The sequence below is a fragment of the Xenopus laevis genome, chromosome 4S, assembly GCF_017654675.1.
Source record: "Xenopus laevis strain J_2021 chromosome 4S, Xenopus_laevis_v10.1, whole genome shotgun sequence".
NCBI classification, from domain to species: Eukaryota; Metazoa; Chordata; class Amphibia; order Anura; family Pipidae; genus Xenopus; species Xenopus laevis.
The window spans coordinates 14,215,832-14,239,812 of record NC_054378.1 but is presented as its reverse complement, the minus strand read 5'-3'; the positions used below and the strand labels follow the sequence as shown (position 1 = coordinate 14,239,812).

Genomic DNA, 23,981 nt, shown 5'->3' with positions numbered 1-23,981 from the left:
TATATATATATATATATATATATATATATATATATATATATATATATATATATATATATATATATGGTTTATAAAAAGCAACTACTTACAAAAGCAGAACTATCGGTGAAAAACAATCAACATGACCTATAGGTGACTTTTTAGGGGGTTATTTACTAAACTCTGAGTGCAAAAATCATGAAAAATTTGTGACTTTTAAAAAAAAAAAAAAATCACAAATTTCTCAGGAATTTATTAAACCCAGAGGATGGATAAGTCTGAATCTGAAAATCTGCCATCTCAGACCTGTCAAGGTCGCATGAAAGTCAATGGGAGAAGTCCCAATGATTTTCTGTTGTGCTCTGGTTTTTTGGCAATACCCCAAAGTTATTCGGGCAAAATTAAGAGTTTTCGGGTGAAAAATTCGAAAAAATTTGAAAATCGGATGAGAAATCAGAAAAAATTGTGAAAAATCTGATTTTCTGATTTTTTTCTCCACAAACAAAATTTTTGGAAAAGCGTATTCATAAATAAGCCCAAAAAAACCTGTGCGTATTTGGTCAGAGTTTTTTCAGAAAATATTGAGATAAATTCGGACTTTGATAAATAACCCCCTTAATGTAGATAAAGAAAATTTTTAGTGTCCGTTTCACTTTAAGGCATGAAAGATCCATTATCCGGAATACCCCAGGTTCTGAGCATTCTGGATAACCGGTCCAATACCTGTAGAAGGAATTTTTTCTGCAGTTTGAATCTTACTACCCAAAGTCTACTAGAAAATCGTGTAAACATTAAGGGGCAAATTCATCAAGAGTCGAATATCAAGGTTTAATTAACCCTCGATATTCGACTGGGAATGAAAATCCTTAGACTTCGAATATCGAAGTCGAAGGATTTTGCGCAAATACTTCGATCGAATGATTAAATCCTTCGAATCAAATGATTCGAAGGATTTTAATCCAAAGATCGAAGGATTATCCTTCGACCAAAAAACTTAGCCAAGCCTATGGGGACCTTCCCCATAGGCTAACATTGGGTTCGGTAGCTTTTAGGTGGCGAACTAGGGGGTCGAAGTTTTTTCTTAAAGAGACAGTACTTCGACTATCGAATGGTCGAATAGTCGAACGATTTTTAGTTTGAATCCTTCGATTCGTAGTCGAAGGTCGAAGTAGCCCATTCGATGGTCGAAGTAGCCAAAAAAACACTTCGAAATTCGAAGTATTTTTTCTTCTATTCCTTCACTCGAAGTTAATGAATTGGCCCCTAAATCAACCGAAGGAAGATGAGGCAGAGCACACTCCTAAGGGTAAGGCCACACTAAGCGATAGCGCGGCGATTTGACTCGCCGCGACTATTCGCCGCGACTATTAATCCTCAATCGCTGGTGAAACTTTGGCGCTGGCGTCTATGGGAAATCGCGCAAAATCGCCAGCGTAAAAACACACGCGGCGATCTTTTTTCTATTGTCGCTCGAAATCGCCTAGCGAGGCGATTTCGAGCGACAATAGAAAAAAGATCGCCGCGTGTGTTTTTACGCAGCGATTCCCCATAGACGCCAGCGCCAAAGTTTCGCCAGCGATTGAGGATTAAAAGTCGCGGCGAATAGTCGCGTCGAGTCAAATCGCCGCGCTATCGCTTAGTGTGGCCTTACCCTAAAGGTGATGTAGCGAGAACACCTGGTGCACAGTGTTAGGAGTACGGCAACCTCCAATGGATAATCAAGTAGTAAAACACTGGCACACAAGGAACTTCATGCAGGGTTACCACTTGCTAGTTTATTAGGTGCACGTCCGCACCTAATAAACTAGCAAGGGGTAACCCTGCATGAAGTTCCTTGTGTGCCTGTGTTTTACCCCTAAATCAACCCCAATAGGCTGGTTTTGCTTCCAATAAGGATTCATTATATCTTAGTTGGGATCAAGTACAAGCTACTGTTTTATTATTACAGAGAAAATGGAAATCATTTTTTAAAAAAATATAATTATTTGGATAAAATGGAGTCTATTGGGAGATGGCCTTTCCGTAATTTGGAGCTTTCTGAATAATGGGTTTCTGGAGAACGGATCCCATAGCAGTACCAGGTTTGATTCATAATGATGACTCCTGCATTAGTTCTTTGGAACCTTGGATATGGCACTTCAACTCCCTGTGATGTAGGAACGACATTATAAATGTTCTACAGGATAGAGTCCTGCGCGGTCCATTTTTTGGAACCCGTACTCGCAACCTGCAATCCGCAACCCACATTCTTACCCACTACCCGACCCGCAAGTACCTTATCAGCAACCCGGACCCGCGACCAGAAAAAAGGAGTAAAAAACGCTATTGAGAAGACTCGCGGCTCAACTCGCAAACCCACAGAACCGCCGACCCTCGTCTATACTGGCACCCAGAACTTATACCCGCAACCCGCAGGGTACCTGACCTTCTGCAGGACTACAGGACAGGGATTTATTGTGTATTTGCTGTAAAATAACATAGAGTGTATGCAAGTTAGAAATGATGTGGCTGATGGGTAGTCGCTAAGCCTTTTCTTGAATGAAACCCATGGAAAACATTGAGTTGTGCGTCTTATTCAAGTCAGCTTAATGTTATCCTTTACACTCTGGCTAATTACTCTATGTGCACACTCAATACCTATTTGGTTTGAAGAATAAAATGCATTTAGTGAATACGATGTATAAGATGAGGTTTGGGTAGAACGAATCTATTCTGTTCTTGTTCATTGATCGAGTCAAGGCTTTGTGCTAAGAATGCATATACTTGTATTACGTATAGTAACCACCAGCAGAAGCCCAAACACATTTACATGTCAAGGTCTACAGCAGTCACTTTTGTCATTTGAATCATTGCAGAGAAAAGAGATTGCGCAGTCAACAGCAAGTATGATTACATTTTTATTATAAATTCATGGGGCACCGGGTGCCTAGTACATGATGCATGATAATGTGCATTATTCGGAGTTGCATTTGCATGGAAACTCTATCCTGACTATCTTGTAGGGCAGCACTCTTTCCATGTTGTGGACCTATTAGTTGACCTAATACAGCCTGGATTACTGTATATTTTATAAACCCAAGTGCAGGCATGTGGGCTATGATAATAATTCGGAGGTGAACAGCCAACAGGCAGGCAGGTTTTTAACTGGGATTCAAAGTAGACCTTGGCAAGTCCAGAGAGACCCAACAGACCCAATAAATAGTGACTTGTCCAAATCCACAGACCCACAGTCTGGGCGGAAGGCAGAAATAGTTAGGGTATCAGTGGACATGTCTGGAACACTGTGCCAGACTTCAAAATTAGGTGCATCTTTTTCTTGGGTTAATTTAGTAAAAAGGTTAAAACATTAGAACCATCAGATGTTTGCTCTTATTGCTCTAAGATTAATATTCCAGTAAAAGCTTACTGCTAAATTTAGTGTATTACTGGACCACGGCAGATGTAGGATTAGTTATCCGGAAACCCATTATCCAGAATAATCCGGATCTGAATTACGGAAAGGCCAACTCCCATAGACTCTGTTTTATCCAAATGTTTCTTTTTTCTCTGTTATACAGGTATGGAATCCGTTATCTGGAAAACTGTCATTTGTAAAGCTTCGAATTATGAAAAGGCCATGTCCCATAGACTCCATTTTATCCAAATAATCCAAATTTTACAAAATATTTCCTTTTTCTCTGTAATTATAAAACAATACCTTGTACTTGATCCAAGCTAAGATATAATTCATCCTTATTGGAAGAAAAAACAGTCTATTGGGTTTATTTAATATGTATATGATCTTCTAGTAGACTTAAGGTATGACGATCCCAATTAAGGAAAGATCCATTATCCGGAAAGCTCCAGGTCCATGAATTCTGGATAACAGTTCCCATGTTACCTGTATCTCTTTATGCGTCTTACAATACACTTTACAGCCTCCATTAAGACACTAGACACATACAAATAGTTGCTACCTCTGTGATATGTACTGTGTTGTAGAATGAATAAAGCATACACTTTATCTTAAAGGGATCATTTCATGCTATATTTCAGCAAGTTCCTGTAAGCTGCGTCTTCCATTTCCGTGTTACCCTTTTGAATTGAAGCCTTAAAGAGATACTGTCGTGGGAAAACATGTTTTTTTTTTTTTTTTTTTTAAACGCATCAGTTAAAAGTGCTGCTCCAGCAGAATTCTGCACTGAAATACGTTTCAAACTGATTTTTTTATATTTAATTTTGAAATCTTACATGGGGCTAGACATATTGTCAGTTTCCCAGCTGCCCCCAGTCTGTACTGCAAGTTGGAGTGATATCACCCCCTCCCCTTCCCTCCCAGCAGGCCATCAGCAGAACAATGGGAAGGAAACCAGATAGCAGCTACCTGACACTAGATAACAGCTGCCTGGTAGATATAAGAACAGCACTCAATAGTAAAAATCCATGTCCCACTGCGACTCCTTCAGTTACATTGAGTAGGGGAAACAACAGCCTGCCAGAAAGCAGTTCCATAGTGCAGCACTGTCTCTTTCTGAAAGCACATGACTTGGCAAAATGACCTGAGATGCACCTACACACCAATATTACAACTAAAAAAAGAATATAGTTGTTGGGTTAGGAATGACATTTTATACGGTAGAGTGAATTATTTGCAGTGTAAACCATGTCATTTATAAATACAAACTACACCATAAAAATCATGACTGAATCCCTTTAAGCTCATCTTGAACATTCTCAGCACTGCCATGTTGTATGAACATTGTTGTTACTTTTGGAATTAGTAGGTGTTGGATATCGGCTGTGGTCACTTAGTGAGAGTCTGCAAGGCTGCATTGTAATCACAGGGAACATAGATTGAAGGGCTGACCTTGCAAATGCTAGCGGATGTGAATACATTCCTGCTTAGTGATCTCATTACAGAACTAATGGAGTACACAAAACCGGCACAACACGGAATGACAAAGGCAGAGTTTGTTTAATTCAAGAGACAAAGCCCAAGAAAAGCACCTAGTTCTCCAATAATATCATCATAAACAGATTTAGACACAATCCTGATCTTTTCAAGTGGATTGTAATTGCACATGCTTTTTATTATGCACCTCAGCTTGGAGGTTGCCATATCCCTGGAGATTAAAGGTGGACACAGACACACAGATAATATCGTACGAAAGAATATTCATATGAAATTCGGTGCGTGTATGGTGGGAGACTACTGATATTGGCAGAAGACTTTAATATCGGTCGGCTGGTCTATTGGGCTGGATGGAACATTTTGATTGGGCGCCTTAGAAGGCACCTGAACTTCGGATATTGTTGGTGCTGAATCATCAGATACAGGTAGAATTCTATTGTTTCTATCTGTATATCTGACGATTCAGCTCCACACGTGTGTGTTGAAACGAAAAATCTTTCCTGGAACCATCTTTTCCAGGGAAGATCGTAATTGTAATGTCTATGGCCTCCTTAAGTTAGGGTAGGATATGTTGTTTTGATTTGTGGTTCCCTCATAATGTCATTCGTGGGACCCGAGATGTTGGCACTGTTGAAGTCCCCCCCAAAGTAGTGAATAAAGCCGTTTCTCCACACACGTGTTTGTGTTTCCTAGGTTTTATCAAGGTTTGATGTTTGTTAAGGGCAGGGGCACACAAAGCTACAGGGGCACACAAAGCTACAGAAATCGCTTCTTCTTCGGGCGACTAATCTCCCCGTACTGCCTCCCCCCCAGCTAGAATTTAAATCACCGGAGGGATGGCACTCGGAGCGATTTGTTTTCCGGAGTTGCCTCCCAAGGAAAGTTCAGGCGACTTTGAAAAACGAAGTGCTAAGAGTGCCATCCTGCCGGCGGACAACTATAGCTGCCTGTTAAGGTGGCCATACACGGGCCGATAAAAGCTGCCGACAGACGGTGTCGGCAGCTTATTGGCCCGTGTATGGGGCCCCCCGACGGGCTTCACCGATCGAGATCTGGCCGAAAGTCGGGCAGATCTCGATCGGATGGGACAAAAAATCCCGTCGGATCGCGGCCGCATCTATTCGTTGATGCGGTCCCGCGATCCGACCACCCATTGCTATTCGTTAGGATCCGATCGTTGGGCCCTAGGGCCCACGATCGGATCACCCCGATATTGCCCACATCGCCAAACGAGCGGATCTCTCGGTGTATGGGCACCTTAAGTCAGTGCCCTTTTGCTTTATTGTTTGACAAGTCCTTGCTAGCAGGTGGACTGCACCAATTAGGCGAGTCGAGAGTAATGTGCTCTCTGCGCTAGCTTCCTGGACCCCACAGGACCCCTCCAGCGGCTTCTGGACCCCCTTCACAAAAAGGTGAATACTGTTTGCTTCATTGTTTCAGGAGTCCTTGTTAGCAGAACCTTGTTTCAGGTGGTAGCGCCCCACTGGTTAGCAGTAGGGATGACTACATTTTTTTCACTGAGTGACGTCCATAGACTTTAATGCATTTTCGCCGATGGCTAATTTTTGGTGAAGCAAAATGGGTCAAATTAACCCATCCCTAGGTGTGGCAAAAATGCAGCTCCTGGTAACTTTAAGGGGGTTATTTATTAAAGTTTGAATACTCAAAATTAGAAAAATTCAGGTTTTTTTAACTATAAAATCTGATTTAGTAGACAAAAAAAATTAGAATTTTTCAAGATTTATTATACCCCCATGCTGCAAAAAGTCAGAATCGTGTCAGATCTGCCGAGGTTGTATATAAGTCAACGGGGAAAGGTCCCTATCCTGTTTGGAAGTTTCTGTGGTCTGCGCTTGAATTAGCCCGAAAATCAGATTATTTTGAGCTTTTTTTTGCAAGAATTCGAAAAATCTAGTCTTTTTAGGGGGAAAAGGGGTGAAAAAGTTGTACGTTTTGGTAAAAAAACATACAAATCAGGATTTCGGTCGATTTTATCAAGTTTCCCCCTGATCCGATTAAATTGTGCTTTTTTAATAATAAATAAGTTGAGATTGTGGAAATCTGAGAATAGGATTTTGATAAATTACCCTCCGCAAGTTGAATTTCTGGTTCTCAACCTGGAAACTTGTCTCTTCTAGCGCAGAGAGCGCATTGCTCTAACATCCTGACCCCACAGGGCCCCTCCAGTGGGGAGGGACCAGGATTACTCCTGCTTGGTAGAAGTGCAGTTGATGTAAACAATCAGACACATATTACTTTTAATAGCAATTAGGCATGCTTTAATAAGTCTGAACCTTCGAGTGGATATCGGTAATAGAAGCATATTCTGATGCAGAATAATTTCCTTCTGCTGCTCCACCAGTTTTAGACTAGGGCGACACGGGGCCCGTTTCCGATTGTGACAGCGATTAGACATGACGTTACTCTGAAAACTTTAATAAAACATTAAGGGGCAGATTTATCAAGGGTCGAATAGTAAATTGGAATTTTAATTTTCAAGTTTCAAAATTCACCCATACAAATTTTAACCCCCCTATTTGAACGTGAGATTTATCACAACTCGACCATGGAAACCGTCCTTAGTCGATTATACGCCACCTAAAACCTGCCGAGTTCATGTACAAGTCAATGGCAGAGGTCCGTTGAGCCTTCCTGACATTCGAGTTTTTTTTTTCCAGGATAAAAAACTCGATTTGTACGTTTCGAATACGTTTCGAATTCTCAGGTCGGAACCATTAGATCGAATATTAGACATTCAAAAATTTTCTTAAATAACCTTCCAGTCAATTTGTGATTATATTGGAATTAAAAAAAAAAAAATCACAAGAATTCGGAATTCGACCTTTGATAAATGGGCCTCTATGTATTTTTTTCATATAGTTTAAAAATGGCCAATTCTTCATTATGTAATGAGTGATCTAGCCCATGGGTCTGCAAGCATTTTGTACCGAACATGTAGAACTGCTCTCTTTCTAATGTTCTTAATTCTGTATGTAAATGGATTATTACCTGTTTGGTTCTAATCAACAGGATTAAGTTGCTTCTATATCTGGTTAATTCCAAGTCCAAGTTAATGCAGAATTCCTGCCTCCCGAGGCTGAGGATCATGTGTGACATGTTGACTTGACTATTTTATATTTTTATAGCCCTCTGGCTACAGATATTCAGGATATAACTGGTTGTAAGTGGATGTTCTAGGAAGGTGACTTTCATTACCTCTCCTGTTCTCTTCTTCTTTGTGTTCTTCAGCTGACCTCTCAATATCACCTCTTCTGAAAGCCTCTTTGAATATTGATCTGGCCTTTCCAATGGATCCGTTGGGGGGGGAAAGGACAAAGTAATCTTATCAGTAAACATATAAAGTAAAGATATAACTAGAGTTGAGGATATTTTACTATTGCAAATGTCCAGTTTATTGCTTTCATTTTTGCATAACCTCAAAGGATGTAATTAAAGGGGTTGTTCACCTTTGAGTTAACTTTTAGTATGATGTAAAGAGGGATATTCTGAGACAATTTGCAATTGGATTTCATTTTTTATTATTTGTGGTTTTTGAGTTATTTAGCTTTTTAATCAGCAGCTCTCCATTTTGCAGTTCCAGCAATCTGGTTGCTATGTTCCAAATTACCCTAGCAACCATGCACTGATTTGAATGAGAGACTGGAATATGAACAGGAGAGGCCTGAATAGAAAGATGAGTAATAAAAGTAGCAATAACCATAAATGTATAGCCTTAAAAAGCATTTTGTTTTTCAGATGGGGTCAGTGACCCCCATTTGAAAGCTGGAAAGAGTTCGTAGAAAAAGGCAAATAATTCAAAAACTATAAAAAAAAAATAATAATAAAGACCAATTGAAAAGTTGCCTAGAATTGACCATTCTATAACATACTAAAAGTTAACTTAAAGGAAACCATCTATATGTTGTGCTACTGATATTTTTTGTTTGTTTTTTGGGGGGGGGCTTTATTAACATCTTAATTAATTAATTTTCTTTTAACATTGGGAGGCACATTTATTAAAGGTCGAATTACGAATTCGTGTGTTTTTTTTTTAAAGGGATACTGTCATGGGAAAAAAATGTTTTTCAAAATGAATCAGTTAATAGTGCTGCTCCAGCAGAATTCTGCTCTGAAATCCATTTTTCAAAAGAGCAAACAGATTTTTTTTATATTCAATTTTGAAATCTGACATGGGGCTAGACATTTTGTCATTTTCCCAGCTGCCCCAAGTCATGTGACTTGTGCTCTGATAAAATTTAATCACTCTTTACTGCTGTACTGCAAGTTGGAGTGATATCACCCCCCTCCCTTTCCCCCCCCAGCAGCCAAACAAAAGAACAATGGGAAGGTAACCAGATAACAGCTCCCTAACACAAGATAACAGCTGCCTGGTAGATCTAAGAACAACACTCAATAGTAAAAACCCATGTCCCACTGAGACACATTCAGTTACATTAAGAAGGAAAAACAGCAGCCTGCCAGAAAGCATTTCTCTCCTGAAGTGCAGGCACAAGTCACATGACCAGGGGCAGCTGGGAAATTGACAAAATGTTTAGCCCCATGTCAGATTTCAAAATTGAATATAAAAAAATCTGTTTGCTCTTTTGAGAAATGGATTTCAGTGCAGAATTCTGCTGGAGTAGCACGAAGGATACAGGGATTCGGCCGAAATAGTCGATTCGGTGCATCCCGACTGTGTGTGTGTGTGTATATATGTATATATATACATAAATTTTTTTATTTTTTTTTCAACTGTTACTATTAGTCTGCCCTTAAAATGAACTCCATGCAGCAAGGGTTTATTTATTTCAATTGATATCCTTTTGGCATTGCAGAGGATGTAGAAAGCTAGCTCTTTGGCCAGCTGTAGATAATCCATAGATAAAGATAGACCTACCCTGGAAGTTTTATTTGCCCTCTAGTCCCACTGGGAATTAGGAATCTACACTGGTTTATTGGCAATGGGCATTATATCAGTTCTGCAGGCAATACTCTGACTCATTTGATTGAGACATTGCTTTTAATTTTGTTTTATTTGAAGCTTTAAAACCCCCAGCTCGTCCGAACACAACGCTGAAAAGCTGACATGTTCATTTTTGTTTCTACATGAAAGCCTGCATATAAATATCAAGTGTTTGCTGTTTAGCATCATACGCTGGTATAACACCAAATGGGTTGCACTGAATTGTCAAGAGGGCAAAATAACTTCTATTGTTTGCCTCTGTGAAACCCTCTGTTGTTCGTCTAATCGCAGCTGCCAGTTCAGACAGGGGAGAAATATACAGTAAAAAAACTGGTTTCAGAGAAAAGCTTGCAGAGATAAGTGCTCGCATAATTCATAAATCTACTTTTCAGTTACCTGGACAAGACCAGTAATGGCAGTGTTTAGGTAACACCACTACTAATTATTTGTCAATAAAAGTCAGAGTTATTATGGGAGTGCTGTGCTTGAGTACAGCTGCCTGTTTCCATCTAACACGAGTTATTAATTGAAACAACCTCATTATGCATTCAGGTTCAAAGATCTAATTGAAAGAATGCCTTGCGTTGCTGTGTAATACAGGCCTCTCCAAAAAGACGGTGGCGTTTATTTATTTTTATTTGTTTTTTCTGATTGTGCTGAACATGCACGGCAATGTAGCTGAAGAACAGACACGTGGTTGCTTGCATTTCGCCAGGTATTTAAAGGAACAGTAACACCAAAAAATTTAAGTGTTTAAAAGGAATGACAGTCCAATGCAGGGATCCCCAACCTTTTTTGGACCGGGGACCGGTGCAAAATAATTATTTATTTATTTTTATTTATCTTTTTTTGCAAGGACCGGGGGTGTGGTCGGCAGTAAGTTTTGGAGCACCTCATATTTGTGTTCTGGGCTCGGCAGCCCAGTGCAGGAGTGTCCGCGGCCCTGCGGTTTGAGACCCCTGGTCTAATGTACTGTTGTGCTGCACTGGTACAACTGGTGCGTTTGCTATAGAAACACAACTATAATTTATTTACAACAAGCTGCTGTAGCTTGGGTTGCCACATGTCCAGATTTCTCCAGACAGCCTATTTTTCCAAATTAGAAAATCCGGATAGGACATTGAAGAGACTGACATAGCCACGTCATCCGCCCCTTACGTGTCCGGCCCCTGCACCCTTTCAAAGGGAAAAAAAGTGGCAACCCTATGTGTAGCCATGGGGGCAGCCATTCAAGCTTTTTGCATCTGCAATAAATTTCTAGCAAGGTATAACCTGCTTGCATTACCTGTGTGCCGGTGAATTTCTTGTCGCCATTGGATCGTGAGGTTGCCGTTTCCTCCATTTTGCTGTGCACCAGGGATCTCTACTTTTCGGGAAGGCCAGGGTGTGCGAATACTTCTCTGTTGTTCTACGGCAGCCATTCAAGCACAGAATACACAGTAGATAACAGATGAGTACTACTATAGTTTATATAAACAAGCTTCTGGGTAGACATCGGGACAGCCATTCAAGCACAGGATACACAGTAGATAACAGATAAGTACTACTATAGTTTATATAAACAAGCTTCTGGGTAGACATCGGGACAGCCATTCAAGCACAGGATACACAGTAGATAACAGATAAGTACTACTATAGTTTATATAAACAAGCTGCTGTGTAGCCATGGAGGCAGCCATTCAAGCACAGGATACACAGTAGATAACAGATACTTTCGGAAGGATCCCATTGTATACTACAGAGCTTATCTGTTATCTGCTGTATATCCTGTGCCTTTTCTCCCTTTTCAACTTTGAACGGCTGCCCCATTTCTACACAGCAGCTTATTTATATAAACTATAGTAGTACTTACCTGTTATCTACTGTGTATTGTGTGCTTAAATGGCTGCCCCCATGGCTACACAGCAGCTTGTTTATATAAACTATAGTAGTACTTATCTGTTATCTACTGTGTATCCTGTGCTTGAATGGCTGCCCCCATAGTTACACAGCAGCTTGTTTATATAAACTATAGTAGTACTTATCTGTTATCTATCTTGTATCCTGTGTTTGAATGGCTGCCCCCATGGCTACACAGCAGCTTGTTTATATAAACTATAGTAGTACTTATCTGTTATCTACTGAGTATCCTGTGCTTGAATGGCTGCCAGCAAAAAAAAAAAATCCCTATTTCCCCTAGGTACTCTCCTGGTAATGGTTGCCTAGTGTTGGCTGGAGGGGTCGGCACCTCTCCCAATAGTATCAGCACAAAAAATTGTCTGTGGAAGGGGCACACCCCCAAAACGTTACATCACTTGACAAAATAAACGTGCAGGGGATATCCCCGCTACACTAGCCTTCTGTGTTTGGCAAAAATTTTTGTGCTTGAATGGCTGCCCCCATGGCTACACAGCAGCTTGTTTATATAAACTATAGTAGTACTTATCTGAAGTAGCGAAGGCAAGTCTGGTGCAAGAGGTAACATTCATTAAAATCCGCATCTTAGTGAATTTGCTATGATGTCCATTCGCCAGAGCGAAAATTCGCCTGGCGTTAGACTGCGAAGTAGCACTACAGTCTATCTCCTTCACTAGCGAATTTATGCCAGCGCCCGTTAGTAGGCGAAGTCCCGAAATGATGTCACGCTGGAGATTTTTCGCCAGCGTTAGTCACTTCGCCCTTTAGTAAATTTGCCCCATAGTCTCTACTTTGGCTCCTGAAACAGGACAGAAGAAGTAGTTGACCTGGAGGTAGAGTCCTGCATGGGGGTTATTTCAGAAATCTGGATCTGTATGCTACACCTACATCATTTGCAACTGCTTTATTTGCATTCCAACCTGCTGGTCACCATAAACCCAGAAGAGACAGAATATAGGGGAGGTGAAAAATTAACACAGATGAAGGAATAAAATTTACCTCTATAAAGACCTGTGACATGAATGACAGACCGACTGAGTCAAAATAAAATTGAACTCTGGAGAACCAAATCAGCTTCTGTGTATTTTATTCAGTCAAAACATGTTTCGGACAGATTTGTCCGTCATCAGGTGCTAGACATATCTGTCCGAAACATGTTGTGACTGAATAAAATACACAGAAGCTGATTTGGTTCTCCAGAGTTCAATTTTATTTTTATCTTGGATATACTGTGGCTTGGACGGTGCCACTTACTCTGTTGTGCAGAACCGTGATACATTTGGAGTGAGGGACCACCTGACAACCAATCTATTTACCTCAGACTGACTGAGTCATCTACCAGCATCCTGCAAAATATCCATTTTGGATTACATGTAAAAATATCCATTTTTTACATGTAATCCATCCCAATAGAAGACTCTTTTGCTACATTGTTTCAAGAGTCAGAACCAAAGAATAGCTAAAAAATGAGTGTTTATAAGAAGGTTTTTACATTTTCTGTAACTATGAAGTTTTTGGGTGGGGTTGCCCTTTAAAACAGGGTAAACCATTTGGGTAGTGGCACAGGTGAAGATTTGTCGCCCGTGATTTTTTTTTTGACGCAGCTGCAGGCGACAAATCTGCAAATGCCTCTCCATTGCCAGTAATTGAAATTGCTGGCAGTATGTCCGCGCTTTCCCTCCCTGCCCCTAATTTGCGTATGTGAATTAGGATTCCGTTCAGACGGGCAGAAAGATTCGGCCGAATCCTGCTGAAAAAGGCTGAATCCTGACCTAATTCTGAACCGAATTCTGGATTCGGTGCATCTCTAATTATTACTCCTCGTAAGAACCAAACATGGAGGAACTTCAGTTTCCCTTCTTGCCCTGCACAGAGGTGGCCATACACGATAAGATCCGCTCGTTAGAATTACATTTCTATTTATAGCATTTTATTTATGGGTTTACATCCTCTTTAATAGGGATATTAACCACTGAATTGAGTCAGATTTAGACTGATGGGTTGGGGGGGGCAGCTTTACTGGATTTCGGTGCTTCTAAGCCGGCTGAAAACCATCATAAGAGAACACCGTGTGCCATCAGAACATTGGCTTTAAGAGATGATGTTCTCTTCTCCGTGGCTCTCCTTGTAACTTATATAAGGCCCCCGAACACTTCTACCTAAACGCTTTATCATTGGTAAGTGCCTTTATCAAGTGACCCATCTATGTTTCTATGGAAACCTATGCTTGACATAGTTACTTTTTTTTCCCCACTGTATTTGCCGGTACTAGTGTGCGCTGAGAATGACAAAAAGCAGACTTGAAGCATGAATGACAGTTGGCGAAGAGGCAGTTACGCATGATTGTGTATCTCACTCTGTAAGGTCATCCTGTATGTCTTCTTGCTCGAGTCTAATCCACATTACAAACCCAAGTGTTTCTGCTCGTCGCTCAGGGGTAATAGCTCTACAATCTACTGTGCATCATGAAAGTGTACACATACCTAGTCACAGTCATTCTTTCATGAGTGGGGACTCTCTGCTTTTGCTTGTTCTTCCTTAAAGGATAACTAAACCCCTCAATAATAAAAACCCTTACCCACTACCCTACATAGTCTCCTTTCCCTGCTTCCCCCCCTCCCGCATAGGTTATTACCCCTAAAAGCGCCCCTAATTCATTACTCACGTATAGGTGCAGAGTATGCCATCTTCCGGCTATTCTGTATTCTATAGAGCAGTGATCCCCAACCAGTAGCTCATGAGCAACATGTTGCTCTCCAACCCCTTGGATGTTGCTCCCAGTGGCCTCAAAGCAGGTGCTTATTTTTAAATTCCTGGCTTGGAGGCAAGTTTTGGTTGTATAAAACCAGGTGTACTGCCAAACAGAGCCTCAATGTAGGTTGAAAATCCACATAGGGGCTACCAAATGGCCAATCACAGCCCTTATTTGACACCACAGGAACATTTTTCATGCTTGTGTTGCTCCCCAACTCCTTTTACTTCTGAATGTTGCTCACGGGTTTAAAAGGTTGGGGATCCCTGCTATAGAGACATATTTATATAATACACAAAAGCCATGAATATCTTGTGAATTATATAGTGAATAAAGTACCCCCTTTTGTAAAATATAGGGATATTATAAGTTACCGAGGAGTTTTATGACCATATAAAAACACGAGGCCGAAGGCCGAGTGTTTTTATACAGGTCATGGAACTCCGAGGGATACCCCGATGATGGAAAAAGTCAGAATCCGTTAATCCGCATCTTAGACCTTCCGCGGCTGCATATAAGTCAATGGGAAAAGTCCCGAAGATATCCTGATCTGCCCTAGTTTTCATGCAATAATCTGAAGAGTTTGTGGTTTTCGGGTGGAAAATCCGAAAAATGTGTTTATTCTTTTTTCACGATTTTTTGGGTTTTTTTCCCCACAAAGAAAATTTTCAGGATGTTATTGATAAATAAGGGAAAAAAAAACTCGTGTGAATTTGTTCGGAGTAGTTTTCAGAAAATATTGAGATAAATTAAGACTTTGATAAATGGGCCTCTATAGTGTCCGGAGTTATTTAGCTGCCCCGATGCTGCATTTGGTGTATCTCACCCCCTTTCCATGGCTTCATATATAATTGAACTAAACATGTCTGCTGCTGTGTAACAGAGCTGCAGTGGATTCTGCTTAACTCGGCACTATTAAAGTGCAGCCGCTGTAGTGTGTGTGTATGTGTTGGATGTGCAGATTCCGAAAGGCCTTATCAAACGCAGCCAGTTGGTGGTAAGAGTGCAGGGGAGCTCTCATGAGGAAGGTTAATGGAGTGTAATTACAAAGAAAGATGAACTGCTAAACCACTCCGTCTTCCCTACCTGCATTGTGAGAGGCAAGTGCCCTTTTTTGTAGACTGCCGAGCAGATGTTTATCAGTCGAAATATGGCCGTGTCTCTTATGTAAATAAATACCGCTGTCACCAGTGCTACTTTCTCATAAAAAAACGGCTCTACATTCGGAAAGGGTGGGCTGATAAGCTGGTCCATTTCGTATCTTGCATGCATACGCCTGAGACGTTGGAAATGCTCATTCAGCTGTTGTTACTGTACCAACCAAACACTTTAATCACTTTACAGTGAGGCAATTGTTTGCCGAAGCAAATGTATCCTTTTAAAGAGGAACGCCTCCCAAAAACTGGCTGTATAGTGAAGACGAAATGCAAATGAAGCGACTCTCTGTATTAAAGATTTTGTAAATAGAAATCTGTCTGGCTCTATAACTGCTCTGACTCCTGATGCAGTGTTGGAAGCCAGTTGGTTAAGACCTACCCTCGTGACTGCACCCGGAGCCATTGAGCGGATTTCAGCTCCGAAATGTATACTTAGGGGCAAATTACCTAACCAGCGAAAATTCGCCAGCGACGGCTTCGCAGCACTTCGCCAGGCGTAAATTCGCTAGGACAATGCCAATTCACTAAAGTGCGAAGTTGTGCACCGAATGCTGGCGAATTTTTGCTAGCGTTACTTCGGCAATCATAGCGAAGATGCGCTAGCGTTGACTAATTTGCATACGGCGGGAAATGACAAAGTTACATGGACGTTTAGGTTGCAGCAAATACATTGCATTACACAACTCCAGGGACCCTTAATAAATAAAATAGAGTTGTTATAATGCCCTACACATGAGCCCAGTGTATAGTTTATGTTCCAAAAAAAAATTTTATGGACCTTTGCAGGCTATCACAAAAAGGAAAAGACGCCAGCGTTTTTTGGAAACTTAGAACGATTTTGCACTAAAAATTGAGGAAGTCCTATGCACTTGCACTTCTCCCGGTCTGAGTTGGCGAAGGCAAGTCTGGCAAATGAGGTAACGTTCAGTAAAATCCACATCTTATTGAATTTGCGGAGTTACTTCCGTTTGCCAGATCGAAAATTCGCTAGGCGTTAATAGTGTGAAACAACGCTTGCGTCCATCATCTTTGTTAGCGAAGTGACGCCTGCACCCGTTAGGAAATTGGCGAAGTTCAGCAATGATGTCACGCTGGTGAATTTTCCCTAGTGTTAGTCACTTATACTACTTATGTTTGCACTCAGGCTAATGCCATGGCTTCTGGCGCAGTCCAGGGTCGGACTGGTGGGTTCAGGGCCCTCTTGGTCTGCTGCCCTAGGGTCCCCCGCTGCACCCCCATACCCCCCTACAGGGGGCGCCACCACCCATCCTCCTCCGAGTGCACATAAATTAAACTGCACGTTGGGGAAGGGAGATCAGAAGCCTGGGGCAGCTCCGTCTGCATCGTATCTGGGCCGGTGGGGCCCTTCGGGTTTTTTCCCGGCCCATTCTGACCCTGATGCAGTCACAAGGGTAGGCTGAGGCAAGTGAAGGGGCTGATACTTGGCAGAGAATCACCCTTGTGAGGCAGTAGCCTAAGATGGACATACAGGAGCTGATTAAATCAGTTGATTCTGACCCTCCAGACCCATGCATGGATCTTCAGGAGTGCCTGCTTGACCAATATCTGCCCGAATATCTGACAGGCGTCTATAGAATAGGTATTAAAATCTCTTCAGTGCTTTAGTCCTTTCCTTACTTGATGGGTCTTTCAGCACGATCCAACCATTGGACCCCAGGGCCAACAATGGGATCAGCCCAATTTTGCCCATGTCATGGATGGACAAATCAGGTAGAGATCCTCTTGTGTGTTAACCTCATGAAAGGAGGGAACCTCAATGTGTACGGCCAGCTTTAGAGGATAAACTCTAATTAAAGCAAAGTGGGTTTCATTTTCATATTTGAGACTGCTTTCTACTGACTCTTGCGCCTATTAGTGTTAGTGCCTCTTATTCCATGGAACCGTTGCACCAGACTAAGGCCAGCCTGGGGGCACCCTTAATAACTCCGATGCAATTAGTCTGAGATTTAATAACAAGTGCAAGCCTCGCTACTTCATTCTAGCATGACCTGTGACTAGCAGTAGGCTTGTTGGGGCTGATTTATCAACACTGGGCAGATTTGCACCTGGGAAGTGATGAGCAGATTTTCCCAGCAAAAATGCCGCCCATATGGGTGAAAAAATTGTTGCATCGTGCAATAAAAAAAAAATTTGATGCCTATAGACATCAATAGGCATTATTCGTTTTTTCACGAATTTTCGGCGAATCGAAAGCGGGTCAGATTCACCCATCACTACACATGTGCAGTAACCGATGGCAACAAGTCAAGGGCTTTCTTTTCTACCTGCAGCTGGTTGAAAAATACTAATCATTGATTGGTGTCTATGCTTTACTTCATTTGCCCTGTGTTGATATTTAATCTACACTGAATCTACACTTATTTAGGCTATTTTCAAATGATTTCAGTGCAAACCCCCCATGATTCTCGGCACATTGTAGTGCATTCATCACGGGCAGCTGTTGAATTCACCTGCCCCTGTGTGTAAATAACAGAGCAGGAGCTGACAAGCCCCCCAGGCCGCATACATTCACATGATTTGTTTTTGCACTTTTGGGGCTAATGAATATTTCCAGTCCTGTTTGCTCCGGTTTTTGTCTCATTTCCCAGAGGAGAGAGTGCCGAAAATACTACGTGAATCACTTCGACTCCCACCATCGCTATTCTTCTTTTCATCGGTTTTCTTCTCTTGTTAGAGCCATCTGGCTTTAGAATTCTCCTAGCTGCCTGCGTTGCCCCTACTGTTGCTTCTGCTAAGCCTATTGTCTGCGTTGCAATCAGTAGACCAGAAAGGATGCCCATTAGCCCAGTGTGCTCTAAGGGAAGTCACTTTAAATTTCTAGCAGGCCACTCTATGATCCGGTAGGAAAGCAGATCAGTCCTGTTTGAAACTGTCATCTGCCCGTGCTCTATGTAGGTGGGTGCCTCAGCAGATGAGCCGCAGCTCCCCTTGGCTGCCAGCAGTTCCAATCTCTCCGGCTGCCGTGGGGAACTTTTTGTTCTCTACTGTTTGGCCACTTAGTCAGTAAAGTGATGCGTCAGAGCCTATGAAAGACTTGCAGCACGGGCTCGAGGAAGCCTGAGCTAAGCAATATATCAGCTTTACAGATTTTCTTTAATTCAAAGATTGTCTGAGAATGTATGCAATTTCCCTTGGCCCCCTTCCCAGAATCCTTTCTGCTGCGTGATCCGGCTTGGAGCTTCTCTTTGTCTCTGTTTTTACTTGCTTATGGCAGTCTCCTGTCAAGTACAAGTATGGGACCTGTTATCCAGAATGCTCAGGACCTTGGGTTTTCCGAATAACGGATCTGCATACCTAAAATCTACTAGGAAATCCTTTAAGGATCAGGGCACACAGGCAGATTCGTGGAGATTAGCCTAATCTCCCCCGAATTCAAATGGCCGGCGGGATGGCACTCGGAGCGATTAGTTTTCCGTCGCCCGAAGTTTCAGCGTGAGGCAACTTCGGGTGACTTCGGAAAACGGATCGCTCCGAGTGCCGGAGATTTACATTTTAGCCAGCGGGAAGGCAGGGGAGGCAGCTCGTGGGGGGTTAATCGCCCCGAAGAAGACGAGATTTGTCGCCAGGCGACTTATCTCCCGAATCTGCCTGTGTGCCCTGACCCTAAACATTAAATAAACCCAATAGGTTGGTTTTGCTTCCAATAAGGATGGATTATAACTTAGTTTGGGTCAAGTACAAGCTATTGTTTTATTATTACAGAGAAAAAGGAGAAAAAAAATTAAACATTTTAGATTATTTGGATAAAATGGAGTCTATGGGAGACGGCCTTTCCATAATTCTGAGCTTTCTGGATAATGCGTTTCCGGGTAATGGATCCCATACCTGTACCGTCTTTTCCCTCATTCTTGTTTGTAGCAGATATTGAATAAATGACATATTGTTAGTGGTTATGCTGACTGGAACGTATATGTTACTCAATCCAACCTGGGCATTTATTATATCTTTCAGAAAATGGTAGTAGAACAACTTCGGAAAAATCTGATCATCAAACAGGAACTCCCCGACAACAAGCTTCTCATTCAGCCTCTCCTTCAGCTAGAAAGCAAGCCACCAACACCACAAGTGCAGCAACAACCACAGCAAATACAATTGCAACAGCTTCAGTCGCAGCCAATGTCGCAAGCATCCACTTTATCTCTTCCAGGCTTCAGTGGGTCACAGGTGAGTGGCTAGTGACCTTTGCTTACAGATAGGGTTGCCACCTGGCCGGTACAAATGATGGTTGATCCCAATGTTATTAATAGGGAAAAAAGATGAATATATAGTATTTTTTTCCAGAAAAGGTGTCAACCCTACTCACAGATATGGACCTTGCTTATTAATGCTCCAGACACAAGTTCTAGAGAACCAAGGGCACAAATTTGTGTCCTGTAGTGCTCATTCCAAAGCACTTGGCTCCAGGGCATACCTGCGTGAAACAGATTTGAAATCTCATCTGTGCAAGTTAAAGGAACACAATGAAAGTGTTTTAAAGGAAAGACAATATAATGTACTGGTGCCCTGCACTGGTAAAACTGGTGTGTTTGCTTCAGAAACTATAGTAGTACTTATATGTTATCTATTGTGTATCCTGTGCTTAAATGGCTGTCCCCATGGCTACACAGCAGCTTGTTTGTATAAACTATAGTAGTAGTACTTATCTGTTATCGACTGTGTGGCTGTCCCCATGGCTACACAGCAGCTTGTTTGTATAAACTATAGTAGTAGTACTTATCTGTTATCGACTGTGTATCCTGTGCTTGAATGGCTGCCCCCATGGCTACACAGCAGCTTGTTTATATAAACTATAGTAATACTTATCTGTTATCGACTGTGTATCCTGTGCTTGAATGGCTGCCCCCATGGCTACACAGCAGCTTGTTTATATAAACTATAGTAGTACTTATCTGTTATCTACTGTGAATCCTGTGCTTGAATGGCTGCCCCCATGGCTACACAGCAGCTTGTTTATATAAACTATAGTAATACTTATCTGTTATCGACTGTGTATCCTGTGCTTGAATGGCTGCCCCCATGGCTACACAGCAGCTTTTTTATATAAACTATAGTAGTACTTATCTGTTATCGACTGTGTATCCTGTGCTTGAATGGCTGCCCCCATGGCTACACAGCAGCTTGTTTATATAAACTATAGTAGTACTTATCTGTTATCTACTGTGTATCCTGTGCTTGAATGGCTGTCCCCATGGCTACACAGCAGCTTGTTTATATAAACTATAGTAGTAAGTATCTGTTATCTACTGTGAATCCTGTGCTTGAATGGCTGCCCCCATGGCTACACAGCAGCTTGTTTATATGAACTATAGTAGTACTTATCTGTGTGCCCCAACTCACCCATCACGAATACAGCAATGAAGGTGGAACTGTAATTATGGGTGCAGTTTGCATAGCAATGGCCTGTGTCTGCAAGCACGTATGCGCAGGGCATGGTTGTTTGCACCTGTTTTTGCACCCTGTCCTGCGCGTGATAAATTACCTCTCTGATCTTTGCAAATAATGCTTACACTCAAATGGCTACAAACTGTAGCAAACATTGGTTGTCTTATTTATCAAAATCCCAATTTAAATATTTAAATAAAAAAAGACCGACCGAACTAGAATCCACACTTGGACCTTATTTATTATTAAAGGACCAGTAACATCAAAAAACTTTTAAATTGCAAAGCCTTTATTAAGAAATAACTTACGGAAACTCCACTTCCTGTCCTCGTCAAAAAAGGCGACAGGGCGACCATCCATCCTGCAGTGATTGATTTCTCCTCCCTGGCTATTCTAGGGACAGTGAGTCTGCAGCTCTTCCCTTATTCCAAGCAGCAGCAGCACGTACTGGGTAAGCCGGATCAATGGGGTCTGCATGCCACTTGCTCCCCATAACTGTGCCCATCTGACTGTGCTGGCAGTGCCCGCTGCTGAATCCTCCCAGTCGGTTACGATTCAGGATATAAAGATAGTAAACGGCATCTCGTCTCCTACTCAGTCCATGTCTCCCTGCACTCAGCGATGTGCCCGAGGTAGAGAGTCGGGACAGCAGCAGCATGTCCAGCGGCAGCCCCCACAGCATCCCATCCAACAGGTCCATGAGTCTGGAGGCTGCCCGCTGCTGCAGGAGAAGGCGAGGATTCAGGAAAGGAAAAAAAGCACCATTTAATCTGGTCAGGGACAAACTCTATAAAATCTAGTGAAAATCAATTGGGAGAAAAAACAACTTTAATTTTTCGAGTTTTTGGTATTCGGATTTTAAAAATAAATTTGGACCTTATCACTGATATGAGGCCTTGTTGTTTCATTGTTTGCGCTACCTAACCTTTGAGCTATGACTTTTTTAAATTCCTATTTAGTGTACTCGTTAAGTAAGTAAATAGCATTTGCTAAAAAGTAAACACTGCTTTCCACAATATACAGATACATTGCTTGTTCTACTAGAATTGGTTTTTCTCTCTGTATACTGACCTCTGCTGGAAATACAAGGAACTGTCCTGCTAGTATTTAAAAAGCTTTAAATACACAATATACACCCATGTCCAAGTTAAGTCCAATAAATAGGACTTGGGTTGGGCATGTATTCTGCATTAAAACAATACTTTTTTTGTTATTTGTTGCACGTAACAGTTCAGTGTAATGGAAACCAGTTTAAGTTTGCAACAGTTCCAGCCGCCTTGGGAAAAGAAAGTGTGGAGAAAGTCACATTACACTATAGATAAAGGGGTAGTGTACACCTACATACAACTATATACTGTATGTTTATTTACTAGCACACTGTACAGTATTTTACTATACTTTTGCAGGCCCATCAATTGGATATGACCCATGCCTTCTTGTCATATGCTGCATGATGTGGTGGTGAGCAAGTATCATTCTGTTTTTGGTCAACAATGGGCTAAAAAATTGTCTCTTAAGGTGGCCATAGACGTAACAATTACGATTTTTTTCTGATGATTCAGCATTAACAATGGGCGATGTTTGGGTGCCTTCAAAGGCACCCGATCAAAATTTTCCATCCAGCCCAATCGACGAGCCAATTGATATCCAAGTCTTCTGCCAATATTGGTCGGCTCTTTTTCCACCATAAACGCACCAAATATCTTACGAGAATTCAAGTCGTATATTATCTTTGCGTCCATGGCTACCTTTAAGGTAGTGAAGAGGGGCCACTGCACCTCTCGCTTCCTCATCTGTCCATAACATCTGTGCATTTAGGTGTATTGGCAAATTCAAATTTGAATTATACAAGGATCACATTATGGCCTGTCGAAACTGACGTGTGCCGTGAAATAAATACAGTATGGTGGAAATTGGCCACGTTGCCCACCATAATGAGAAAAATGCAGATCTGGGTAAATGCATTGCTTGTGTGCCATGTGTTCACCAGGACAGTACTTAGTATTTTCTTTATAAAAACCACCAAGAAAAAGGCACGCACAAATCTCTGTGTACCATTAGGGCAGAGACGCACGGTCAGATTCGGGGAGATTAGTCGCCCAGCGACAAATGTCCTCTTCTTCGGGGCAACTAATCTCCTCCCCGTCGGCTAGAATGTAAATAGCCGATGGGATGGCAATCTGAGCACTTCGTTTTCTGAAGTCACTCGATGTTTCCTCGTGAGGCGACTTCGGAAAACGAAGCGCTTCAAGTGCCATCCCACCAGCGATTTACATTCTAGCCGACGGGGAGGCAGTTCGGGGGGTTTGGTTGCCCCGAAGAGGAGGAGATTTGTCACCAGACTGTGTGTCTCTGCCTTTAGCCCTAAAGTGAGACTGTTTCTACGCCAGTACAAGTATTGTGCATCCTATCCATATTCCTTTTAGACGTCAGATTGTTGAATGGAGTAAAAAAAACGTATATTTTACCCATTCAGGAAAAGACACAATATCAGCTTTTATCCATCATTTATTTTCAAAATAGAAGACTGTAAAGTATGAGGGTATAGCTTGCATCAACAGAACGTTCCTTTCCTGCATTTATTATTTCATTGAAAGTGCTTTATTAATTATTTTACCCTTGTCTTTATACATGGACGCTGCCTTCTTTTTGAATGAAGACTGTGGCCACCGCTTCTCTGATCACGGCAAAGACTCTACCTCTTGTGTTGAAAGCTGCAGCGGCAGCCATGCCCGCTTCTATAATTGGACAGAGACCAACCATTGCCATGGTGACTGCCATTAACAGCCAGAAAGCAGTCCTTGGCACTGATGCGCAGAATGCAGCTGTCAACTTGCAGACATCCAACAAAGTCAACAGTCAGGGTGCAGAGACCTTTCAAATAGTGGCAAAAAATGCTGTTACTTTGGTGAGTTTTTTTTTTAATGATTGTTTACTCAT

General features: G+C 41.8%; 1 protein-coding gene across 7 annotated transcripts in view; it reads left to right on the top strand.

Moving 5' to 3' along the window:
* Nucleotides 1–23,981, top strand: part of phf21a.S (PHD finger protein 21A S homeolog) — a 106,069-nt gene that overhangs the window by 58,933 nt on the left and 23,155 nt on the right. For all 7 annotated transcript variants that reach the window (XM_018260212.2, XM_018260210.2, XM_018260214.2 and 4 more), the window contains exons 5-6: nt 19,611–19,823; nt 23,701–23,949. In XM_018260212.2, the coding sequence (XP_018115701.1) occupies nt 19,611–19,823; nt 23,701–23,949 (462 nt within the window). The remainder of the gene's footprint in view (nt 1–19,610; nt 19,824–23,700; nt 23,950–23,981) is intronic.